Here is a 27,530-nt window from a genome sequence, read left to right as displayed (position 1 = left end):
ATTTGTGATTTATATCCGTACTAAATCAAAAATCGCAATTCTATCTGGCTTGTTAAAAAAATCTGAAGGAGTTTATGGAGAAAACAACAAAGAAAAGAATGATTATAGATCAAGAGCACCTTCAGGCCAATTCTCTTTGATTGTATGAGTCCTTGTTTCATCACACTCCATTATCTGTACACAGATACAAAGACGAGATGATATAACATTTCACAGCGGTCCATCTTCATTTACCCATTTTATGCTGATGGTTGTAATCATATATTCGGTTCATGTTCTAACTTCCATGTGAAAAAGCACACTCACTACTTAACATCTCTCCTCTCCCTGTTGCTTCATCCCTTTGACCTCTGTGGAGGCAGTATTCTGGTGAAACCGAGTGACACCTTCCTTTGTAACCATGTCTTTGTAGCGGTGCCGCTGCAAAACGGCTCGACTTCAACTGGATGCACACAGATGGCTGGTGGTAATCACTTGGCATTGCTTCTCAGTAGACAGGACAGTCCTTTCAAATGATCGACTTTATTGTACCAGTAAACTTTTATACTGAGTTTTTATGACTAACATCAATACAGCAGCATACATAGTGTTAGGATAATTTTAGCACCAAAACACAGCTGATGAAGAAACAGAAGTCATGAAATATAGAATTCTCCTAATTGACTTTTTAAACATTTTTTTCAAGAAATTAAAGGTTAATATGAAACTTACCTTATTTTATCATAGACAGGCAAGGAAAGATACATGTTTACAGTTTTGAGATAATCAGATCCTATGTTTTTTTAAAGAGGCCATATTATGATTTTCTTAAGCCTTTCAGAGTGAACTATATATTACCTTTGGAACAATAAAGAACAAATTATTTATGAATTATTAGTCATTTTGTGAACTCTTTCTGGCTTTGCGCAACAAACCACGTTCCAACAAGTTCCCTCAATTCGTTGCTCGCTTTCTTCACCAGGAAATACTCTGCTCCTTTTCTCCTGCCATCTTTCCAATATCCCTCATCTGCTTGCACCATTCTCGGATAGCTTCAGGATTAGAGGTGGGACAAAATATTGGTATGGCGAACTATCGCGATATTTTAACTCACAAACGATTATCAGTCCTCTCTTTCCCTGAATCGGTTTCTTAAAATAATACAGAAACAGTTTACTGGGGGTACTTCATGTGAGCACGACAGTGAAATGTAAGGATGCCGTCGTGGATACGTCATCAGTTTTAACTGGGCCAATATTTTTTTTAGCCTAAATGCCTAAAAACATGGTGGAACAGGTACAGCGCGAACTTGGAGCACACTTTCCTCTCTGCTTTTCCGCATGCAGCGGGGAGGGGAGGGGCCTCTCACACGCTCTCACCACATATTCCTCCGCTGACAGTGACAACAAACAAACGGGCATGGCAGAGCGGCTGCGACTAAAAAAGGTCCAAAGTGTGGCTGTATTTTCCTGAGTAGATGCAAACAGTTCACGCTGTCTCAGATTTAACAAAAACGCGGCTTTCCAAAAACTTACCAAATCACTCAACATATCATAATTGACACAATTAATAACTAATTATTTTTTTTTTGTAGATTTCACCAAAGATTTTAAAAATATCTTAATTCAAAAAAAAAAAAAAAAAAAAANATTCTTTAATGTAGAGGGCTTTACAGGGTTAGCCTGACAAGAGGCAGTTAAGTTAATGCTAATACAGCTAAGCTAGCATTAGTTAGCATTAGGAAGGTCTTTAAATAAGTTTTGAATAGTATCATCTGAAACCTGAAAAATCTGATTATAACTTCAGCTCTTTTAAGATCTTACTGCATGTTTTTCTAAAGCTAAGCCCGCCATTTCTTTTATGCTTCATTATGTATTTCCTTTTATCTTTCTTTTACAAGAACAGCGGCTTCTAGTAACAAATTTCTTGGCAAACCAGTCTCTCAGTTACTCAACGGTGTTAGATTTTGAGTCATACTTCTGTTCTTCTGACAAATAACCCAATTTGTGCTTAGTTATAGATGCTTATTACATTCACTGGTGCATACGGAAGAGACGGAACCACAGGAAAGGGATTTGACATAGAATGTGATACCCGCCGCTGCATCAGATTTGTGCTTTGGAGGATGTTATTTGTCCTCATCAGACTGAGTCAGTGTGCGGAGGTGAGGCTTTGGCTGTGATGACAGCCTCTATCGAAGAGCAACATATGGCGTGTTTGTTTTAAACTGATGTTTAGGTTCTCTGATGTTTCCCTGACCAAAAACCCCACAATAGGAGAGGTAAAAGAAAATATAAGTACGACGTGTTGTGTATTCACACAAATACTGTGAAGATGTGAACTGAAGGTTGTTCCAGATCAGGGGTGCCCATACTTTTTCACTCCAAGGGCCAAAATCTAAATGAGATCCCGGTCCGCGGGCCACATACAATATTTTTTTGCATGTCTGAAATAAAATAAGAAAATAAAGATTATGGTTTAATTTATTTATTTTCATTCTATATTCATGAGCGTAACATAAATTAGTAAGAATAAAAATAAGTAACATTCATCTTTGAAACCTTTAAGAGAAAGGCCTCACTGTCCAAAAGCCCTGGGCTGACTTACTTGGGGGTTGTTTCACCCATAACCACAGGCACAGAAAGTGCTAACAGCGCCACCCGGAGGCTGAAAGTATATTACAGCTGTAGAGTTTTGGAACACCATAGAGAATCAATGGGAAACGAGTGAGGAGTTTTAACTAAACACTCCGCGACTTGGCAGGCCAAAAGATAACCTTTGGTGGTCCAAATCTGGCCCACAGGCCCCACTTTGGGCACCCATGCTCTAGAGCTTTGTTCATACAGGGTATGTGTTCAAGATTTAGTCGATTTAGTATGTGGTGTTCACACAGGACTGTTGATACCCAATATTAGCGCATGTCCACTACCTACAGTTGGGAGAGGTTTGATCGAAGTGTCAAAGCAGTGGAAATCTTGGCTTTTTCTTTCACAGCTTTTTTCTGATATATTAAAGATTTGGGCCGAATTAGGATCCTTCCCCTACCCTTAGATTTAGCACTCCAAACGTAGAGCTTGGAGTTTAGACATTACTAACCCTTGATGATGTCATCAATAGTTGACAGTCAGGTATATTAGCAGGTAGCTGACGACACTCAGAAGATACATAACATCAGTTTTATAACTTCAAAAATTCATGCTAAAACAACAAGTCATTACTTACATTTAAATGTAAACTTCTGTGCTGTGAGCACACCCACATGCTGAAATATGTTTCTTCTCAGCACAGAACACCCTAGAGAAGGGATACACATCCTTACAGTATGTCCCTACCCCTTTCCCTTAAAAAAATATATATAAATATCGGACATCATTGAAGGTCCAAATGTCCCCACAATTGGAGGGGTAGGTAAAGAGACGCAATCCACTACCAAGAGTCCTTGATTGGTCAAACTTTAACCAGATCTAAGTTTCAAAGTGTGTTCAATGGCTGTTTTCTACATAGAAAACCTAGAAAACCTTACCTGCGTGTGTGAGTTTAAGAGCTTTGAATGTGTACACTCAAAATACTTCTAAATGCACATTTGTATGGATGTTTATTTGGAAGTGGTTGTATGTACACGTGTTGTCAAGGCCAGTGTGACCGTACGTAGCTTTACTAGGGGGTGTCCAAATCCAGATTACCTGGACCAGGTGTGTTTAGCCAATAAGGAACTTTAATGGCAGGTTGGTTGGAAAACATGTAGGACACCGGCCCTCAAGGCCTGAATTTGGGCGCCCCTGCTTTAGACTCTTAAATCTTCTAAAGGGAAAAAAAAAAAAAAAAAAAACCTGCCCTCACTGAGAATATTTGCCTCTGGGGTTTTAATTTTTCAACCTTTTGATACTTTAAAGTGAGCCAATCAAAGCAGCTTGGCTTTTTGAAATGTCACCTTAAATATCTGATTAATCTATGATAATTGCATAGAACAATGAAGCTTTGACTCACTCTAAGCTTTCAAGACCTGCAGTCTTAAAGTAATTTTATTGCTTTACCGACATGAGAAAGGTTGCACAGCTATTCACAAACCCCGAATGAGCATCTGGGCTGCAGGACGTGCTTTTATTTTGATGGAAGAGGCTATACAAACCATAGAAAGCAAGCTCTCCTTCATCCTCTAGAGACGATTGTACCCCTGTCAAGTTATCCACATGTCCAAGTTACGTTTTTTTTTTCTTTTTTTTATATCATGAAAGGATTTCTATTTACATTTCACCGTTGGAAGTTTATTTTTAGCCTGTTTGATGTTTAAATTTAGGAGAAAAAATATTGGAGCCTCAAATGGCATTACTGTGGAAAAAAAGCTTTATAGTCATGCTTTTGTAATGAAAATGATGTATATTTTGAAAAAGTTCAGCAGTAAAAGTGCTTTGATGCCTGCAGCGGATCCAGGATTTAAAAAAAGAAATATCTAAAGACATGATCATGATATCATTTATTTATTTGTTTATGTTTCTTTTTTTATTTTGCTTTCAGACAATTAAACAAACCATTTATTTGAGAATTTTCCTTCTATCAGCAATTATCCTATGAATAAGTGTAGTTTTTCTTTAGATCAATCTTCATTTGTGCAGTTTTTTTTTCTTTGAATTAGTCATAAACAGCTTCACATAAACTGTGATTAACAAAAGTATGGTAGCATTAGCTACAGATTAAGTAAAACAAGCAAAAAAAAAAAAAAAACAATTTTATGTCTATATATATTATATATCTATATTTAAATTATAAATGAGTTGTTGCCTGTTTTCCACTTGTTAATCAGCAACCTGTACAGCTAGTAAAATATACCAAGCATTGTTTTCTCTTTTATTTTTTTTTTAACCATAAAAAAAAAAAAAACATATTATGTACAGAAAAAAAATCAACTTAAAGACCGACTCTGATCACTTTTTGAGTTATATCAGAAGCGTTCGTATGGTTGGTATTTTAATTATGATGATGCTGTTTTTAGCCAAAATCAAAAATCTGTATCGTTTTAGGTCATAGTTTATACAGAGCGGCAGTAGCTCATTAGAAATTCACCTCTTAGTTGTGGGCGGTACCACTGGTGGAGGGCAACCCCGCCCCCTTCTCCTAACTGTTGCTGAGTACTTTTGTCAGGGTTCAATCTGCTGTGTCCTCCTCCGACCACTAGAGGGAACCCTTTCCAGACTACTGTCTGCCTCTGCGCTCTTCCGCTCCTGTCTTCACCAGCTGTTCTTCATTGTCATCAGTATACTGTTTATAATCCGGCTTGCTTCAATTTCGTGCGAAGTCTTGAATTGTTCTCTATAGTATTCAGTCTGAGCATTATCCACTGTTTATCGCCTCTCTTTTTTTTTTTACTTTTGCCTGTACCTCTCGCCCCTCTGCCTCCATGTTTGATCTCTGCCTGGTTCGTGACCATGGTTCTGCCTTGTACTTACTTGCTCGCTAACTCTATTAAAAGAATGTATCCACATTTCTCTTCGTCACAGCTTTCTGTTTACATGTCCTACTGCTAGCAGGGAGCTTTCAGCCTGCACTGCTTATTTCTATGTAACAAATAAGCTATTTTTCAAACTGCCTTTTTCATCTGCTCCTGATCCACAACCACTTGATAAAGAAATACTCAGAAATGCAATTTTGAGCTTAATTTTCTTCACAAATGTCCTCCATTATCAAAAACATGCCAAAAGAACATGTTAAAACATGTTTTTATTGGGGTGGGTCCATAAAAACCAAATGGAGTTACATTAGGAAGTTATCAATTCATAAACCAATATATTTTCTAAACTTTTAACTTCATCAAAGTTGTCCCCTTTTAGAGATATAATAGCAAAACCAGCTAACAGCATTTTTTTATACACCCAAAAAAATGCTCTTCTCAAATTTTTTTCCAAGAATTTTTTTTGTTGCTGTTTTCTACTTTGTGTTGACTTTTTAATGCATCCCTAACCAGCTCAATGGAATTCATGTGTGAGGTCTGTGCCAATCATTCCATCCATCCACTTCCTCCAGCTCCTCTTGAGGGATTTCAAGGTGGTTCCAAGGACAGTTAAGAGACATAGTCTCTCCAGGGTGTTCTTGGTCTTCCCAGGGTTGCCCCGCCTAGTGGGACATGCACAGAACACCAGCTCAGGGAGGCATCCAGACCAGATAACCAAGGGACCTCTCTCAATGTACTGATCGCTCCATGTTTTTAAATCTAGCGACTTGTTCTGTAGTCCTCAGGTCTTTCTGGTATTTCTAGGATTTATCTTTTTTAACCAACCATTTCAAATGTTGATTCATTCTTTTATAACATCTCCTTCCAGTCATCTGTGGTCCAGTGGTACTGTTTCCTGTCAAAGGCCCTTTGTCTTATTCTGAAGTCTTAATAATGGCTTTCTTGCGGCAACTCGTCTTGTCAACCCAACAAAGATTGAAATCTTTTCTTCACAGTTAAAACTGAGATTTGCTCACCAATGAAGCTGTTGTCCCATGATTCAACTATGATGCAGCTGCTAACTGTCAGAAACTGGTCCTCTGATCTGGGTGTCTTTGGATCTGCCAGAACTCTTTATGTCAGAGCTTCTTCCTCCAGTTTCTCAGCGCCTTGTGATGCATAGAGATCTCTTCTCTCTGACACTTTGACATTCTTTGCAATATATCTGTAAGAATATACACATATTGACTCTTATCTTATAATGCAATTACAATCAAATCAATAGCGGACATTTTTTTTTCTGTGAGCTGGACACTTTTCTTATATTTCAATGGGTTTTGTGCTGACATGACTTGTTGTGGTTATTTGTGTGTTATCAAACCTACTATTCCTACCTGATACTACTTGGACTGTGTATCGTGGCAGTCCAGATGGTGCCTTGAATGTTTATGCGCTCATTTCATGCTAATGTCCAGTAGCTTTTCCACCTTTGTCACAGAAAGCTTCTGCTGACGAGTGATTAAACGGCAGAAAAACATCATCCATTATCAGCATGTGACAGCTCAGCTGTGAATAAAGCAGACATCTTAGTGCTGATTAAACCTGGGTGGGGGGATTTTCACTTTACCCAACACATTGACAACCATAGACTTTATTAAGAAGTGCAACCTGACATGAAACCCCAAGCATGAAGCCGAAATATCAAAGAATCTGCCAACTTGTGATCTTGTTAACAGTAACTCCCAGAGCATGCATTGTGTCATACCCAGCACCATCAAGATAGAGATACAAGAGCCTCCCTTGATGCCGAGCTAAAATGAAAGCCTAATCCGTGGAGACAAGAAAGTTCAGATGTGCAGAGAAATGAAACAAATCACAGCCGTTGGTCATTTTTATCCAGCATGCGACAAGCAGAATCCAAGGTAACGACGGCCAACGTTGTAGATATGCTATCAAAGGTGTCTGTTCTCTGTTCAAATAAGAGCTGGACAGAATCCTAAATGATAGAGGTTTTCTCCTCCTGTCACTGCAGCTAATAGGTCTAGTACTGAGACCCAGAGCAGAGCTGTCTATTTCTTTTTTTGCTCTCCACTGTGATTTGTGTATTGAACAGAAGTGGTAGTGTGTTACTTCTTTTTCTACAGCTTTTGCTCACTTCCATCACATACAACTTTGTGTGAGTTTCTGCACTTTGACAATAGTGAACCATTTAGGTTGGCATTTAGATGTACATTTAGATGTGAAACATCTACTGTACCATAAGATGCACTTTAAACCTGTATTTTTTTCCCCAATCAAACAACAGTGCACCTTATAATCCAGGTCTCTTTGTGTATTTATAATTTTGTTTGTGCTTACTGATGCTGAAGCAATTTTGGGGTACACAACAGTTTATCAAAATGTTTGGTTGTGTGTTATTATGGAAACGCTAATGAGGCTAATGTGTCTTTCTTTTTCTTGTGTTATAATAAGTTAGGGAGTTAAAGGTATTGACAATGTGCTAAAGGAGCAGGGGTTTCTAATGCAGCCAAAGTGTGATCGTGTTGAACTCTGTTTTTTTTTTTTTCTTTTTTTTTTTTCTTGATGTTGCATACCAGATTGGGACTTAATCACAGTAATGTTTCTTTCTGCAGTTTTAGTCTGTGTTTTATGTGTTGCTAACATGGTTGGGAGTTACAGGTATTGTGAATACGCTAACGTGACTACCGCTTCTAACATGTAGCTGTGTTGGACTGTGTTTTTAGTACTTGTTACTAGCAAGTTTTAGAGCTAGCATGGTCACACTGTTTGTTTTAGCAGTATCAGTCTGTGTCACTAACTTGGTTGTGTGGAAGTTACAAGTATTGTGAATATGTTAACTTGGCTAACACTTCTGAAGCGGCTAACATGTAGCAGTATTAGACAGTTTTTTTTTTAATGTGTTACTCAAAAGGTTGGCAGTTAGTATGGTCACGGTAACGTTTTTTTATTAGCTGTATCAGTTTTTTACATGTTGCAAACATGGTTGTTAACGTGGCTAACACTTCTGTTGTGTAGCGGTGTTGGACTTTGGGTTTTTTTTTTTTTTTACTTGTTACTAACAAGGTTGAGAGTTAGCATAGTCACAGTAATGTTTTTTTAACAGTACCAGTCTGTTTTTTACGTGTTGCAAACAAGGTTGAGAGTTAGAGGAATTGTGAATGCGCTAACTTGGCTAATGCTTCTATCACAGATGACATGTAGCAGTATTGGACAGTGTTATTTTTTTACGTTACCTACAAGGTTGGCAGTTCGCATAGCCACAGTTATGTTTGTTTTAGCTGTATTAGTTTGTGCTGCAAAGGTTGGATTCACAGGTATTGTGAATATAAGCTAATGCTTCTGACATGGCTAACATGTATTTGTTGAATATAAATATTCTATCTATCTATCTATCTATCTATCTATCTATCTATCTATCTATCTATCTATCTATCTATCTATCTATCTATCTATCTATCTATCTTCTCAGAATCATAATCTTACGATAAGACAATGCACTAATCTTATCATAACACATGGGTGAACGGTTGAGCTGCTGTCAGATTAACAGGAAAGATGCATTCCTAAAGCTGCTTACCTCCATGCTATGTCCTGTGACATTAATGCAGAATCATGACTTGCTGCACATGTAGCATCCTATAGAGCAACTTTGACTGCAGCATCCAGAGTGTAACCACATACCATAAAAAATGCCTTCTCTTGGAGCTCTGTTGTCTGCACAAACTGAAGTGTGGGGCTAGTTATTGAGGAGATGACAAGTTCAACGTGATTTGACGAGATTAGCTGAAAAGAATTGAAATATTTAACTGATTTTTTTTTTAGACATTTGCAGATTTAGAGAAGGGGTGCCAAAAATTGACATACCTGAACAAGGCGCACAGGTGGCATTTGTTAACTACCAAGGTCGTAGAACATCCATTGATCCTGTTGGGTGAAAATGTTCATGCAGAGTTTTTTTTTTTACTGTGGGCATGCTGCAAGCGACAGGTCGTAGCGATCACTTCTGCAACACACAAGGGTAATGTAAGAGTTAAGTAGGTTGTACAAATGTTTCCGTTTTTCGATCCCCCCAACAAATCCTACTGACTTTGCAAGGAGTTTATTAGTGTTGTTTATGTGATAGGTACAGACTTCTTGCAGGTAACCTGACTGTCAGAAATTAGAAAACTAGACAATCAGAGCGTGGTTGGTGCTCACTTTGTGCATGAGATATTCGCATGGGGTCAGTAGGAGAGCAGTATGTTACTAATCTAGAGTGCGGTGTAAGGGTACCGTATGACAGCATCAACTGAGCGCAAGTGTGTGCAACTTCCATTAGCCTTGCAAATACTTAACAATACATTTATCACACTTAAGCCAATTGCACCATTTTCATGACTTCCCCTGAGGTGGCTGTATTAACCTTGAGGAAGCACTCCCTTTAAGGTGTGGATATTCCAGTCCACTACCCTTCCCAGGCCCGGACAACACCAAAAACCTGCAACACCTGTACAGGTCAACCCGTGAGTAAGGCTTTAAGGAAGGGGTCTCAAACTCAATTTATCGTGGGGCCACTGAAGCCAGAATCTGGTTGAGGCTGGGCCGTATGGGATTCCATTTGTGCCAAAAATATGTTTTTCCGTCCACTGTTTATATCTTTGGTCCATTGTCTATGTCTACTGAAAAAGTTTACTGACTATTTGTTCATGTCTATGTACTACTAAGCAATATCTTCTGCATGTCCTGTGAAATGACAGGAGCTAACGACGCCAGGGACTTTTCTGAAGACCAGATCCAATGATAATAACAAATGCAAAGTTTTAAACATAAAGCAAGCTGAAACATCACAAAGCAAATACAAAGCTATCATCAAAGAAGCGTGGACATGCAGAAGATATTGCTTAGTAGTGCATAGACATGAACAAAAGTTCAATAAACTTATTCAGTGGACGCAAAAACATATTTTTAGCACAAATGGAACCACACAGCATTGACTGCACATGTTGAGAAAATTACCTTCAAATAGTCCATTTCTAAAAAAAAAAGTAAGGAACTCATTAATGTGGTCTGGGGAGGGGGGGGTGCCAGGTTTCCTGCCCTAAACGTTTCCCAGCTTCAAGACTGGACAAAGCCCCCCCAAGAGCTTTATACCTCACCTGATTGGTTGGTTCATCGGCTCTGCACACAGCACTGTAAAAATGTAATGCATACAAAACTCACGAGCCACACCAACAAAATATCGATTTGGGGGCCGCAAATGGTCCATGTGCCACCTGTGTGAGACTTCTGCTTTAAGGGCCATGACAAACAGTATTTTAGGTTCTTGAGTGTTACCATTGTTACCAACTGTTACTAATCTTGAATCTTGTGTGCATAAACGTTCATACATAAACCAGCATAAATGAACTGTGGTTAGTCTTGGGTCATCAAACAAAAACCTTTTGCAATTATTGAAGTAAAACAGTTGACACTTTTTTACACTGAAATATTTGTAAAAATGCTTATTAGTATATCTTAAAGGAGTGTGTGCACATAGTGACAGGAAGCCTTTCACATGTTTGGCTAAGAGTATTGACACATACGTTCAGAAACTGAGTGTTTGGCACTATTTTAGGATCTTTTTAAAGACAGTTTTTTAAAAAAAGGGATGATATTTCAATGATGTATATAAGAAAAATAAATATGCCTGGTGGCACAAATCACTTATAAGTGTCAAAATATTAACGGGAGAGGAGACAAAGTCTAGATAAAAAAAAGGACAAATGTGTGCAAAGACAAAATAAAACAGACTTTTAATGAGACAACAGGGGACCATCCATCAAGCAATTACACAGAATAAGGACACACAAATACAGACACCCACTGCCATGCTTTGGTGCTCTTTGTACACATTGTCTTCCACAAAAAGGAAGAAAATAAAGCGGCACACAAGTGTAATATTGTATAAATGTGAGGAGGACTTCAAGTAGTCAATCAGTTGAAATAGTAAAATAGTTAATATGTTTGTCTTTTTCAAGTTTAACTCATCAAAGGAGTGTTGCAATAAGCTTGGCAATGAGGAAGAGTGATAAACGAGAAATGATGAGAAAGAAACCATCATTAAGTTCATGACATGGTTACCATGGTTATGTAACCCAGGTAGTGTTCCCCACCCTGAGATTCATAAAGTAACATTAACTAAGAGTGGTGATCTTAATTTTTTATGATCTTTGTTGAAAGCGCTTTTCTTTGAGCATGGATTTTTGCTCAGAGTGATCATCTCACCTCTACTACAATCTTTGGGTGGTCGCATTTTGCAGCACCTCGTGCGAAGTTACAGAGAGGAAAACGGAGCGTAGCAGAGGAAAAAGAGAACCGGTACCCGTGTTGCAAGGAAACAAAAAAGTTAGATTGACACCGGAGCTGTGTTTTAAAACTGCATTGAACTGCTTGTACTCCAAACAACTGATATCCTGGCTGGTTTTTTTTGCATGTTCGATTCCTGAAGAACTTTCAGTCATCTGCCACCTTCTGTCCCGGTCCACCTACGCCTCCATCTTGTCCCCCTCCCCCCCCTTCGAGTGAAAAGACGGATCGTCCCATCCCATCATCCCCTTACCCCCCCAAGTCAACCCCGTGAACTACATTCCTGTGAACTACATTCCTGGACGTTACAGGGCGGTAGGACTGCCGAGTGAACTCATTGAAGTTTTTTTGTTTTTTATTGGAGCTCCAAGTTACATCCTTTTTCCCCTGAGATCTCAGTGGTTTTTATTTATCTATTTTTTTTTTATTCAGAACTGAAGGAATATTTTTATGTCTGGATTCTAATTTTCTTTGCGATTGTTGAGGTATAATTTCATGTTGTGTAATACAATTGTTTTCACTTTTGAACGTGTGATGTGTGTGAATTTGGGGTGGATTGTATAAACCTTAATAGGTGAAATTTGACCCAAGCCTTTACTGAACCTTAGGTAAATATTGCCCTTCATCCCAGTGGATAATCTGCTTTTGAAGCAGTAGGAGCTAGGAGAGGGTTACAGTTACAAGCAATTTAGAGACGTATTTCGACATGTGCCAGCATGAGGACCCAATGTAGAGCGATCTGAAGTTGTCCTGGGGGTTTCCTTCCACTCCATGGAGGTCTTATAGTGAAACATAATATTGTGGGTCATGTTTTAAAAGAAGAGCTATGCTGTAAAATGCATTACATTAGTGGTAGGTACAGCATTATAATAATCTGCATCAATATGTTTTATTTTTTTATGTGCTGGTATGTTGCTGATGAGTTCTGTCTTTATAAAAACATGCCAGTCTTAGACCTGATGGATGAGCTTAAAGGGTCAAAAGGTTAAGCTCAGTAACCCGCCACCCCCCATCCATGTCCGACATGTCTGTCATATCATGGCTAGCCGCGTTCACAATGCCACAGCAATGTCAGAGATTATGGCTTTTGAAACTAAATACCATGCATTATGAAGCTGAAATATAGACCCCCCAAAAATCCAAGATTATACTTCAGTGAAATAAAGCCTTTTGGCTTAATCCAAATTCAAAGTCTTGTGTCAAGCTGGGCTGCGGGCCTATGTAACCTAGTTGTGATGGCTGTTAGTGGGGAAAGCTGCTTTGTACTGGTCAGTTGTGTGATGAGTGTTTGGACACGGTCTGTTGAGTTGACCTATATTTGACTGGCTCCCCTATCTGCTCAGTAGGAAAAAACCAAAGCTTCACTCTTATGTTCTATTAGCCAACTGGGCCACTAGTCACCACGCTCTACTCTCATCAGACTGTTTATATACTAAGTTCAGAACCGTATTATCTGGTGAGTGAACTGGAATTTACAACTTTGCAGCAGATTTGTGATGTTTTTCATTCAATTCTATTGAATTATTGTATTTTCCATGAAAAGTCTGTTCTTAAACTTTTGTCACTTGTAAGACACATTGAACTATAAGGCGCATTAAGCGAGACAAAAAGAGTCAGACAAGTCCATTGGTCATTCAGACTTTACTAACAGCATTCACAGTAATTGTAGATCTTATTTGTCACACCATGTTAGCCGTGTTAGCCATGTGAGTGTATCACATTACCGGTAACTCCCAACCTAGTTTTTGCAACACGTTAAAAAACAGACTGTTAAAATGAATGTTACTGTGATTATGCTAACTCCCAACATTATCACTAACATGTAAAAATACACATTCGGACACAGCTACATAGTGGCCACAATAGCGTACTTACAAAAACGCTCAAGTTTGGCAATAACACAAAAATTAAAAAAAGTTCCAGTATTGCTACATGCTAGCCACGTTAGCATATTTACAATAATACCCAAACTTTTTTAGCAACACGTAAAAAAACAGACTTATACTGCTAAAACAAACATTAATGTGACTATGCTAATTCCAACTCTTGTTAATAACATGTAAAATAAACACAATCCAACACTGCTACACGTTAGCCACATAAGCATATTTACAGTAACTCCCATCCTTGTTTGCAAGACGTAAAAAAAAAACAGACTGATACCGCTAAATCAAACATTTCTGTGACTGGGGGAACTCTCAGCCTTGTTATTAACATGTAGAAAAAAAAACAAAAAACACAACTACATTTTAGCCCTGTTAGCATATTAGCACATTAGCAGAGTAACTGTATTAGAAGTATTAACATATTACCTATACCTGTAACTTCCAACATATATAAACATGTAAAAAAAAACAGAATCCGTTACGCTACATATTAGCCATTTTAGCATATTAGCACATTAGCAGATTAGCTGCATTAAAAGTTGTTAGTTACACAACATAAAACCTCAGTTCGACACAGCTTCATGTTAGTTTCATTAGCGTATTCACAAAAACATCCAACCTTGTTTACAACACGGGGAAAAAAACTAGACTAATATTTTGATAGAGCCCCATTTACCTCTCAAAATTGCTTCGACATCAGTAAGCACAACCAGATATAATCCATATAAAAGGCACTCTGGATTTTAAAGTGCACTGTCCTTTTAAAAAAAATATTTACAGCTTTTAAGTGCACTTTATGGTGCGGAAATTAGGGTAAATAATATATAACCCAGTACAGTTTTTTTCTTTTTCGTCATTTTTAGCCATTTTTACTCTTAATACAACAATTTTTACAGAAGTTAATTTAAGTAAATAGAACGATTTACTCCCCATCACTACCACATATGACCACAAAGATTGCTGTTAAAAAAATGTAAAAAATAATATTAATAATAATTTATTAAAGCTGCGACAGGCACGTTTGACCCAGGTTCCAACCTTTTTCTGCTTCCAGAAGGTAAACACAGTTATGAATGAGGGGCTGGATGTAAGTTTGGATTAATTGATGGGTAAATGAGTAACGACGTGTGCACTGCTGGCACTGAAGGAAACAGAGAAGGAAGGAGCTGACGCAGAAAGTGTGCATACGATCATCCTGCAGCTGAGACGGCTCCGCTGAGGGGTGAAGAACTCAGCAAAGAGAGCCGGTGTGATGAGTTTGAAGCATAGAGTGGTGTCACGGGGGCCAAGTGAGAAGTGTGTTTATGAGCGGCACAGAGCACGCTCGGGGCAGGGGAGCAGAGGGGAGGCTGAAAGGGCTTAGGTGCACTGTTGCGTTGCAAGTTCAAATCCGGCCTTTTGGGTCATCCTTTTTCTCTGTCACCCTCCTCCGGATGCTGCTCAATAAAGCAGAAATGAGCTGAGAGGAGACGCGACGCCGAAGCAGGTCAGGTGAAGAGAAGTGGGCAGGGAGGAAAGGGAGGACATCAATTCAGTGAGCAGAATGGCAACAAGGAGGAGGATGATGCAACAAAAAGAACAAGGAAAATGACAAAGTGCAAGTAAAAAGGTGGATAGTTATAAAAAATTTAAGTCATGATGGTCAGATTGATGGTGAGGAGGAGGTGCATTCTTTAGAATGGAAGGGAAGCAGAACCAGGTCAGACGTATTAGCAGCCCTCAGTGACCAGAGATTGTTGCCTAGCAGCATGCAAAAGAAAAAAAGGGTTGGTTGCTCTTCTCGTCTCCTCATCGTTTCCCATCATCCACCTCACCTCTCTTCCGTTTCTCTGCTGTTCTCACGATCATCCCTGCTTTTGCCTCCCTTCCTGTCTTCACACACCCTTTCCCCAAGCCGAAGCCGCCCGAAGCCCTTTTATGTCTGAGAGCCGATTCCTCACGGCCTGGCTTGCATCGGTAAAGCTGGCTGATGCAGCTGTTCCACCGGCTCTGCACCGCATCAGGATTACATGGCACACGTGGAGCCCGTTATCTCCTCTGCTCCGTCAAACGCAGGGTGACACATAGCATCAGGCATGGAACTTTTCTGTGCACATACCAGCCCCCTGTGAGGGTGGTCCTGGTGAAACTAATACAACTAAGTTTTTGGTCCTAAGATGTTCATGTGACAGAACTCTTGGGGATTAAGGCTCCTAGCTAATTAACAAATGGTAAAATCCCTTAAACATGCCCCACAGGGACTTTAATGAGCGTGCCCAGTGGGGATGGAAATCTTTTAGTAAAAAAAAAAAAAAAACAATATTCCTATCTAATATGTCAATATTTTTGCATGAAGACATATTACCAACAATAAATCTACCTTATAATGCATCACTATTTTCTCCCTGTCCTCTTAAGTGCAGACAAAAATGTAAAAGCATCCTGTATTCAGGCTGGAATTTTGTGTAGGTACATGTTTTACCATAAAAGGCAAGGCTTCCTAAACAAGTGGGCTGCAGGAGTTGCAGCCTACATAAATGTCCAATGTTTGTCCTGAAAACCGTGGAAGCATCTGCTACCTCGCACTGCATCCTCAGAGATGTGCAGCTTCATTTTTTTTAAAAAGTGGGATTTTTTGTTCCAAAGGCAGATTTTAAATTGAGAAGTAAATTGAGTTTTTTTTGTCAAATGCTATACACCAATGATATATCATGCACTTTTAAGTCCCACTCTGATCATCTTTTGATCTATTGTAAAACGTTCCTACTGATCTTTGAATTGTGATTTTTTTTTGCCAAAATAATAACAACATATATATATAATAAACCTAAAAAAAATATTCTTTAGGTACTGCTCAAGTTTAAAAGCTCAATTTGTGCATGACAAGTGGATATTGAATGAAACTGTATGGCAGCCATCTTTCCAAATAGACGCCATTTTGGATTTTTCCCATACTCATTCCCATTTCCCAAACTCCTACCAACTGTAGGTGGCAGACATGTGCTTGTAAACACTACGAAAAAAAGAAGAAGAAGCCCCTCCTTGCTTGTCCAGTGTGAACACCATATGCTAAATCCTAAAGACTGTCCTTTGCCTGGTGAGAGCGTAGCTTCTGAGTAAGTTGCTTTGTATTTTAGAAGGAAAAACTGCCACTTTATACTAGAATAGTTTTTTGATTTAAGTGCATCTAACTTTAAAAAAATAAAAATAAAACATGGAGTATAAAACCAATGCTCGAAATAAACAGTATATGAATAAGTTGTAGTATTTTCTCCCACAGAAAGAATTTTCTTGTAGTCTCACCAACACATAAACAGAAATAGATGTTTTTTCACTAGATTTTCTAACAGTTGATTGCACATATTTTTTTTTATTAGTGTTCACATCCAGAGAGAAAAGTGAGGCTGAACACAGAAATGTATTGTATCCTCAACTGTCACTTCTCTCAATTTCCTTTTATTCTTAATAACTCACCCTGAGCAGGTTCTGATTGCTTCTTTTTTTAAACTATGATCATCAAACGAGTTAAAATACCTTTGGAAAGAGAAGCTACAAGGCATCAAATGTGGGAATCTGTCTCCAGCTCTGTGTGTTTCTCAGCTCCAGCATGAAGACTGAATAAGAGTGTAGGTGTGAACCCTTCGCGGGTTGTTGGTCGTTGTTGCGGGCATGTCAAAGTGACTTTAGGAAAAGTAAAGAGAGTTTCGTGTTTGCTTGTTTTCCAGGAGGTATGCCAGTGCCTGAGGTGGCTTCTGACACTGCCAGCGCCGCCGCCATGTTGAGCCCCGTCCTCAATGCCTCCAACGGAGATGGCTCGGAGTCTGAAACCACCTCCGCCATCCTCGCCTCTGTCAAGGAACAGGTAGGAGTTCTTTGTTTTTGAACAAACACAAGCTTGTCACAGCTAATGAGAGATGAATGAGGGAAAGTCGTGGGAATAACTCCTCCTGTCCTTACGGGGGAAATGAGGTGACGGTAAACATAAGATGATAGAACACCTGTCTGAGCTGGGGTGTCACAAATATGTCAGGGAGCCCTATTTTGTTAGCAGCTAGCCTTAGGCTTTGGCTGCACTGTGTGATTTTGAAGTCGAGGTGATGGAATACAAAATATCCCCTCGTTTTTTTTTTTTTTACAAAGTCCTCTGTTTGAGAAAATGATTGTGACAAAGCAGCACCGACGAGACTGAGTCACCTTGATTTTCTTTGTAAAGCTGAGATGAGACTTTAGAGCTGGACTTTGTTTGATCTTCATTAAGTATTAATACAAGTTAGAATATTCATTATTAGGCTAAGACATTTATGCTGGGATAAATGTGGTGCCCAGGTTGAGAACTGAAGCGAATTTGGGTGCGATTTTATTGATACCTCAGATTCAAGGATAACAGTGCGGTTTCTGTCCTGGTCGTGGAGCAGTGGAGCGGCTCTCTTAGGGTGCTGGAGGGTTTGTGGGAGTTTGCACATCAAGTCCGTATGTGTTTTGTGGATTTGAAGAAGGTGTTTGACAGTGTGCATTGGAGGGTGCTCTGGGAATACGAGGTCCAGGGAGCCTTACTGAGGGCTGTCCGGTCTCTGTATGACCCGAGCAAGAGCTTGGTCTGCATGAATCAAATCAAATTAAACTTTATTTATGAGAGCGCCTTTCATACTTGGTGCAACTCAAAGCGCACTAACTGTCAGTAAGTCAGACCTGTTCCCGGTGCACAATGGACACCAGTGCTGTTCATAGTCTTTATGGACAGAATTTCTAGGAGCAGCCGGGTTCCGGAGTGCTTCTGGGTTAGTGTCCACAGGATTTCCTCTGTGCTGTGATGTTGATGAGATGATGTTGTTCTGTTAGCTTCATCGAGTCAGGACCTCCAGCATGTATTGAAGCGGTTTAGAGCTGAATGTGAAGTGGCTGGGATGAGGGTCAGCTCTGCTAAGTCTGAGGCCGTGGTTCTCGATCGGAGAAAGGTCATTTGTCCTCTCTGGGTGGCTGCAGTGCTTCTGCCTCAGGTGGAGGAGTTTAAATATCTTGGGGTCTTGTTCACGAATGAGAGAAGATCAAAGCATGAGATCGACAGATGGATTGGGGTGGCGTCCACCATTATGCAGTTGCTGTACCGGTCCGTTGTGGTGAAGGGAGAGCTGAGCCAGAAAGCAAAGCTCTCAATTTACTGGTCGATCTTCATTCCAGTACTCACCTATGGTCATGAGCTCTGGGTCATGACCTAAAGAACAAGATCCCAAATACAAGGGGCAGAAATTAGTCTTCTTTGGAGAGAGGCTGGGTGTGCCTTTAGCAACAGGGTGAGAAGCTCAGTCACTTGAAGACTTCTGCTCCTCTATATCGAGAGGAGGCAGTTGAGGTGGCTCGGGCATCTGGTCCGGATGCCTCCTGGATGCCTCCCTGGAGAGGTGTTCTGGGCATGTCCCACTTGTTGGAGGCCACGGGGAAGACCCAGGACCCTCTGGAGAGACTTTGTCTCTCGGGTGGCCTGGGAATGCCTCCAGGTTCCTCCAGAGCAGCTGGAGGAAGTGACCGGGTAGAAGAAAGTCTGGGCATCTTTGCTCAGACTGCTGGCTCCGCAACCTGGTCCTGGGTGAGCGGAAGAAAATAGATGGATGGATCATACTGCTATTATTTTTTCTTGCATTTTTTTGGGTGTTGCGACTTATACTCCAGAGCGATTTATAGTCCGAATTTTGTTGTTTTAATTTTTCCATCAAATTTCTATCATATCTATATTTTCTATCATCCTGTGAAAAATCCAAGTACTCTAGTTAAGCCTTAGCCTTAAATTCCAAATGAGTAGTGTACATCAGATGCTACATTCCGACCACCAAAGAGTATAAATGTACCAGCAAATCATGTTAATCCATCCAGCAGTTGTCCATGTATTTTAATCTGTTACAACATTGGACAGACGGGCAAACATAGTTACCCCAAGAGGCACAACACTGTTTAGAGCTACTTTCAAGCTTACTCCACAGTGGGGTAAGTACCAATCAGCGTGCAGCAAAATCAGATTAAAAATGTTGCCAAAGCTAGATCTCATTAGTTGAAGTTGTCCTCATTAGATGGGAAGTTTTGCCCAATCGTGGGGTAAAATGTGGTAAAAGGATGGATCGTTCAAGACCTCACAGCTAGGGAGCAGAGGGTAAACGCTCCTCAAGCTGCTGCAAATATGATCTGTCTGAATCACCAGCTGAACTGAGAGCTGCTGGACTGCAGTGTAGGGGAATGTAGGTGGCAGGTTTTGACAGCGGTGAACAGCGGTGTCTGAAGTGTGAACCATGAGAAGAGTACTGGTCCTGATCGGCGGGGAGAGCGGGTCGAGGTGCTCAGAAGCTAAAGATAGCAGGTGAAGACATCTGAAGTGGCATGAATAATAGATTCTGCACACTTTTGACACGGACAGCAGTACACTTTGAGCAACCATTAAAATAAAGGAAGTCCACTTTAAGTAGGTCATGCATACTCCAGCACGGGGACATATACGGGTCATAACAGATAATGGATGTCTAATAAAAGTGTTTTTAGATAAAGAGGGCCAATAGAAGTAGTTGAAGTATTCACTTTTTACATGTTTTTCTCCATCTCCAAGCTCTGTATGTTATTAATTTTTCAAGCCAAGAACTTGTCCTTTTTGACTAACGAGTGCAAATGAGAACAGGACTGAGTGACCCCTCCCCCCTCAGTTTTTAACTCATAAACTAGCCAATCAGATGGCTCAATAAAAGTGGGTGGTCTCACGTCAAATGTTAGAAGCGTTTGACAGATTCTCCCGACCCCACTTTCTTTTGTTTTTTCCGAGCTCACTTTCAATGGAACGGGTGTGGTCTTTATCAAGCTCATTCCTGATTGGAGAGAGTGGTTGCCATGGTAATGTTGACTAAGACCAATAACCGTTTCCTAAGGATGCCTAGTTCCAGTATCACGAAAAAATGGTAATTGAGTAGACTTCTTTTCATTGGAACCAGAAGCAAGTCGTTTTTTAAGGGTGATGTCACACTTGCTCAGTCCAGTTCTCATATACAGTCAATGCGTTCAACATAATTTCTATTACCTTGGGCTAATGTTTGCAACAGCCGCTAAAAGACGATATTTTTTTTTTTTTTAATCTTGGAGCACGGGGTTTATCTGCTTTCCATATTGGTTCATAAAAGTACGGTGGCCCTGAAGTGCAAATCACATTAACAAATCACTCAATGCAAAAACACATCAACAATCACAACAACAATTGCAGGATTTTATAAACTGAAACAATGTTCCAAAAAATAAAATTAAATAAAAAATGTAACATTTCAGAAAACAAGTCATTTCCAGTAATCAAAATGAAATGGAACAAAATCCCAAAAGAAACGGAAAAAGGTAGCTACTATGGGAATGACGAAATTTGACTTTGACATTCAAGTCTTTTAAAATGTCTCTTCAATATCTGTATACTAACAAAATATGCAGGATAAGGAATATATAATGAATATATCCAGCATTGATTTGGCCAAATAACTTACAGCAAATATAATTACAAAAGGAGCCTCAACAGGGCACAAACCAGTGTCCTGCTTGTGCCTGTCCCAAGTCCATTAAATCCAGAACATACAACTTAAATATATATACAATACATACATATACATACAACATATACATACAACTTAAATAAAAATGGTGATATCACCATTGAAAATTCCTTACCTCCATCTGATTCGAAATGAAGCCAATTCAGTTGCCATTTTTCGCAATATGGGCAGTGGCATTTGGAGCCAGACAACAGTGATTGTCCGAGTCGGCCTTAGTCACACTTCTATGGCAGCCATTATCGCCAATCATGAGTGAGCTTGTGGGAAGGCCACACCCCTTCCACTGAAAGCGGTTCAGGAGAATCTGTCAATCAATCATTTGAGGTGGGGCCAGCAGGCCACACATGCTTTTACTGAGGCATCTGATTGGTCAGTTTATAACTTGAAAAGATTGCAATAAATAAAACAAAAAAAAATAGGATTAGGAAAAAGGTGTTAAGAAAAATGCATAAGAGCAAGAATGGTTATTCAAACAAATTTAATAAATGAGTAATAACTTTCTATTTCTTAGTCGGAGTCTATGTGATTTTGTCTTTTTGAGGGGGGATGGGTGAAGCTGTCCAGTGAATATACAGTCTATGATGTGGAGGGTAGTGTCTGTATAAACTTGACATATCAAATCGATTAAAGGAGGGGATAGATCATAATGACAGATGGACTGAAATTATTGTTTTCTAAATATTTTAGGGGCCTGGATGGACATGACACCCCAAACTCTCAGCACACGTAGAGTTATACCTGAACCTCATCGTGGGGCCGGGTAAATCCGGGCCAGATGGACATAAAATTATCATCCAATCGCTCATATTAACTACGTTTTCAGGTTTAAAATTTGGCTTAATTTTTCAACTTTTTATTTTGATTTCTGGAAATTTCTTGCTTTCTGAATATGTTTTTCCTTTTTTACGGAAGCAAGAAAGGTAGGTACTATGGGACATTGCTGACTGGATGATGATATTTGCCCATCATTTCAACTGAAAGTTATTTGGGATAAAGCAATACTGTACTCTTAGTACCTACCTTTCCACTTCCTTATTAGATTTTGTTTTATTTCATTTTGTATCATTGTTTTTTTTTTTTTTTGTAATTTTATTTGCTTTTTTTTAATTGTGGTTGTGATCTTTCATGTGTTTTTACATTGAGTGGTTTATTTTGCACTTGAGGACCTTCGTCTAAGACTCCCATGAGACCACAAAGAAGCCTCACAAACGCTCAGCCATGTGGTTTTTAAGCGCATGTGTGACCAAATGCTGCCAATCTGCCTTTTTGCCTGTGCTGACTCACATCAGGGGGATCCCTGCTGCGAGTCTTCTTCTGTTTCCTTCAAACCCACATGAGATTGATTAGCCATTCGGCATTGTATTTATCACATCTGTCAGCTTTTGCCGTCATATCGTTCATCATCTCTACTGTCACTGTGTCTGATTCTGTGGGAGGCTCAGTGTGAAGTCTGAGAGCTTCATTCCGGTGACACAAGAAAAATCTGACATATTGTCTTACAGCGTGACAGACACTGAATGTGGCTGTGGGTATTAGTTGGTCTTTTGTTTGCAGCTTTGTTTCATTTGACAATCTGACTGTTTCAGAAAGTTAGAATTTAAGAGTTTCTGAGGAACTTTGGGCTTCAGAAGGGAAAAGAAAGCGTCAGCCTCCCTCAGCACTCGGATGAAAAGTTCAAAGATGCAGCAGTTTGAGTTGATGAGATGAAATTCATAATCTGCCAACAGCCAATAGGAGAAGAGCTTGGTCTGAATCCACCCCACTTTCCAGGTGCTGCAGACAATAACCTTTTATATCGACATGTAATAATCCCCAGATTAAAGCAAACTCTCAGAAAGGTCTTCTGACCTCCTGTGCAGATAACATTTGCTAAAAAGTACAGTGCGTCATACGTTGGGATTGAATGATCAGATTCTCCTTTCATCCTATCCAATTTTTTTCTTCAAACATCTCAGGAGGTGGAACTCTGACATTTAATGTTCCTTGACCTTCTCCCGAGCGCTTCCTGCTGTTTATAAGTCATAATTTTGTTATTATGAGGTGGTGTTTGGGATCGCCATCTACAAAAAAAAGAAATCAACTTTTTTTTTTTTTTTTTTTACATTTTTTCATAATTAAACAACTGAACAATACCTGATGTTAATCATTTGTCTCAGTAGGCCCTATTTTTTGTACCAAAATACAACCTTTAAAGCCCTATTCCATGGAAAATGGTGTTTTTAACATGGTTCTGTGTCATTTTTCTGATTATGAAAGACATATATGAATAAAATTAAGCTTAAAATTGTATTTCTGAGTGTTTCTTTATTCTAATTGTTGTAAATCAGAAGGCAATGAAAAAAAAAAAGCCTCGTTTCCACTAAGCAGTCTGGCACTCTCATGAATCGGTCCCCTACCTTCCCCTCTGGCCATCAGCAGGATCCATCACCTGAGTACCAGCACTTCTTCGGTCTCCGCACTACACTTCCCATCAGCCCTTGCTGTCACTTCCAGAAGCCCCACGGCTGTTTTCCATCTCCATTTGCTGCCAGCAGTATTTAGTCAGACCTCTGAGCTCTTCTCAGTGCAAAGTCTTGTTTGTGCAACTCTGCCTCCATCACTGAGCGTTCTCATCCTTACCTGATCTTCTGTTTCGTCTTTGACTCTGGTTGTTTTCCGCCTGTCCCAACCCTCGCCTGGACCCTGACCATTCTGGTTGTTCTCTGATGCCCTCATGATCGTGTTTGACCTCTGCCTGCCAGACCTTGATTTAGCTTTGTGGACTTTAAGCTGTGCTTCACTCCTGTTCTCCTGCCTGTGCCAAATAAATTTACTGTGACAGGTACGGTCCAGTATTTTGAGTCTTTCCATTGTAAAATCGACCCATTAAACAGTACTGAATCATACCTCTTGGGGTCCTCCATTGGTTGGGAACAGAATGGTTATGGTGGAGGTGCTGTAGCCACCTGTTGATTGGCAGAACGGGATGACGACATTAGAAAGCGCCAATTTAGTCCTCATTTAAGCTAACGTTTCCAAAGTTTTCCTCTTTACAGCGTTATTCTTCTTAGGCACCCACAATCTTCTTTCAAGCAACATAAAATTCCTGTTATACACAATATACCAGAAGTAAAGCAATAAAAAGACGAGGTGTGGATAACCTCCACTGTTGTCGCTCTACAATGACCCAATGACTCACTAGTGGTCTTCAGAAACCGCTGAGTGGAAGTGAGGCTTCACTTAGTGGAAAGGCTCAACAAAATTAACTGGATCGTACCGTACTACTCCTTACTGGACCGGACCGCTAAGTGCAAATAAGACTAAAGATTGTATTTGTGATGTGAGAAATATACCAGGGAGGGGAAGGGGGCGGGGTTGCTCTGTGCCAAAGGACCCACCCACAACTAAGAGAGAAAAGTCAATGCTGCCGCTCCACAGAAACTATGTCCTTGACAACACCTAAAAACGCCGTAATTATAAGTAAAAGATCACTGAAAATGTGAAAAAAAAGCTTAAAAGATGATCGAACTTGAAACTGTACATGACCTTCACCTGCAAGCGAAAGACACACTTGCCATGCACAAACCCTTCCTCTCATCAATCTTAAAACTCGAGTCTTGGATGGGTTGCTTTGGGAGAAATGCAGGTGCTAATGCAAAGACACTTAAATGTTTTTAGAAGCTTTCGCTCCTCTCAGGTACTAAATCTTTCTACCTTCTCTGTGACAGGATTGGCTAACATTTCAATTTAACTATCTATTTTGAGTGTACAGAGAGGCCCAAAGCCTCAGCAATTCAAACCTCTAATTCATGAGAAGCAATTGAATCTGGGAGCCTGTGGTGTTCTTCCGTCGGTGCAAGCAGGTACATGTTTTTTTGTTAAGCTGATGCCCCAGAACTGGAAAACACATTACCTTACAGCACCACCTTTCATGTTCTTCATTACATGCTCGCAGCATGACCTCCCACTGTGTGACTACAAGCTGCATCCGTGAGGTTCGTCAGCGAAGAACAAAACTGCATTATCGTTTTATGTTTAAAAATCAAACAGAGCTTTCCATTGCAAATGTACAAGCTTGCAGCTGCATAAACAATGTTCTTTCAACTAAAAGTGAAGATATAAGCACTTGTATTGATTTATGTGATTTATACATTTTCTTTGGAACTGACTTTATACTGATTATTTTTCTTATATACAAATGTTTTATTAAAAACGTTTCTTTTTTTGCATAACCTTATGCACTTAAAGGTATTATATAGATAATACTTTTTTCCATTTATTATTTGTATGCTAGCATTTTTTCTCACAAGATATTTGGCGCTCTGTCTGCTTTTTTCAAAAAGTTACTGTGAATAAGCTAGCATGGCTAACATAACTAAGGTGTAGCAATGTCCGACTGTGTTTTTCTTACTTTGTTTTACTTAGAAGGTTAGGAATTAGCATAGTCACAGTAGCGTTTGTTTTAGCAGTAGAAGTGTGTTTTTAAGTGTTACAAAAATGTTTTGATTTGGTTGTAAATATGCTAAAACGGCTAACGTGTAGCAGTGTTGTGCCGTGCTAATACCATGCACTACTAACGTTTGTTTGAAGTTAGCATAGTCACAGTACTGTCTGTTTTAAGGGTAGACCTATTAGTTTCTTTTTTTTAAGTTGCAAAAAAGTTTTGGTATTGTTGTAAATATGATAATATGGCTAACGTTAAGTCGTGCCTGACTGTTACTAACTAGGTTGGAAGTTAGCGTTGTCACAGTTAATTTTGTTTTAGAGGTATTAGTCTGTTTGTTTTTACGAGTTGCAAAAAAGTTTTGGTTTTGTTGTAAATACTCTAATACAGCTAATGTGTATTCATGTCGAACTGTGTTTCTTTTTTTTTTAAGTGTTATTAACCAGGTTGGAAGTTAGCAAAGTCGTTTTCTTAGCAGTATTAGTCAGTTTATTGTTATTTGTTACAAGCAATGCTGGGAGTTACTGTTAATAAACGAACATGGCTAACGTGTAGTGGTGGGTTGGGAGTTAACATAGTCCCAGTAACATATCTTTTTAACATTTTTTTTTACAATTTGAAAAAAAATGTTGGTTTTGTTGTAAATACTCTAATGCAGCTAGCATGTAGTGGCTTCACACTGTGTTCTTTTACATGCTACTAACAATGTTGGGAGGTCGCACAGTCACGGTAATGCCTGTTTTGGCTGTATTAGTCTGTTTTTTATATGTTGCAAAAAAGTTCCAAAAGAAGCCAGTGCGCGCACCTTCCTAATGACTTGAGTGTTGCGTAAAGGGCGCTGTGTCACAGCATTACCCTGATGGCAGAAGTGTGTGTAACTTGCATTATGCTTATATTTCACGATACATGGTACATTCCATTCTCATGAGGTAAATGCACAAGCCTTAAGGGAACTGCAAGAGACACCTGTGCTCTTCTCAAACCCCCGACTCCCTACAACCCAAAAAACATGTAGCACCAGTATGCTGCTTGACCCCTTATAGGTGCATGTGACTAAGCCTTTGCTCTATTTGCCCTGAGTTTTTTTTTTTTAAATAACAGAAAGAATCAAATTTATTTGATGTTCTGTGAGCAGAGAATATTCACTATTTTTGTTGTTTCTTCTCCATAGTCTTTGGGGAAAACATTTATTGAAGGTGAGGAACAAGAAACGTACTTTATCTTCTCTCTAACCTTCATGCAGGAAGGGAATGTTTTACATGTGGATTTTTCTTTAGAACAACACATGAACATGCCTTCTTTTCCCCCAGTACAGTAGAGATAAATAAAAGGGTTCCCTTAAAGCAAATCCTAGACACTTTGAATTTAAAGGAAAACTTTAACAAGGGGGGCAGTGCATTATGGGAAACCCCCAAAATGGCAAAAGGGTGATGACATTTTCCCTCTGGGGTTTGCCAATGACACAAAAATGCTGGTGACTGCGAACTGACAGGCAAATATGTGTGTGTTCCTCTACATGTTGCGTCTAGCGCTCCACATTTGGCTGGTGGTGTGCTGTATTATGCAGAGGGACGAGCAGATGGCTGACTGTGAAAGATAAGATACCCAACTTGATATTTGATGGACGGAAATCTAGTGTTGATTATTTTATTACATGCAGATTAAGTCGGGCAGAGAAGCAGCAGTACTTCATGGTCTGAGCTGGGTTTTTAGCTCATTTAATAGGGAGAATAACATTTCTTTTTTTTTTTTTTTAATCAGACTTTTTTCTGTCATTTGCGGCCCTCTTTAATCAGAGGCGTGCATTAGGTTTGAGAGTAACAGTCTAACGATGTCTGAATAGTGTCTTACTTTAGGCTTCTGCATAAACTCAAATAGCTCTTTTCAATTAAGGTTAATAGCAACACAGGCTTTTATAAAAGTACTGG

The 27,530-nt window shown here is 39.5% G+C and overlaps 1 protein-coding gene across 8 annotated transcripts in view; it reads left to right on the top strand.

Annotated features, from left to right (window-relative positions):
• The window catches only part of ctnnd2b (catenin (cadherin-associated protein), delta 2b), a 181,650-nt gene that overhangs the window by 27,586 nt on the left and 126,534 nt on the right, over positions 1 to 27,530 (top strand). For all 8 annotated transcript variants that reach the window (XM_036216505.1, XM_036216498.1, XM_036216503.1 and 5 more), the window contains exon 2: positions 17,340 to 17,476. In XM_036216505.1, the coding sequence (XP_036072398.1) occupies positions 17,345 to 17,476 (132 nt within the window). In that variant the 5' untranslated portion in view covers positions 17,340 to 17,344. The remainder of the gene's footprint in view (positions 1 to 17,339; positions 17,477 to 27,530) is intronic.

The sequence above is a fragment of the Oryzias melastigma genome, linkage group LG17 (assembly GCF_002922805.2).
Source record: "Oryzias melastigma strain HK-1 linkage group LG17, ASM292280v2, whole genome shotgun sequence".
NCBI lineage: Eukaryota > Metazoa > Chordata > Actinopteri > Beloniformes > Adrianichthyidae > Oryzias > Oryzias melastigma.
Note: the sequence above shows the minus strand (reverse complement) of the source record. Positions and strands in the feature narration are given on the sequence as shown.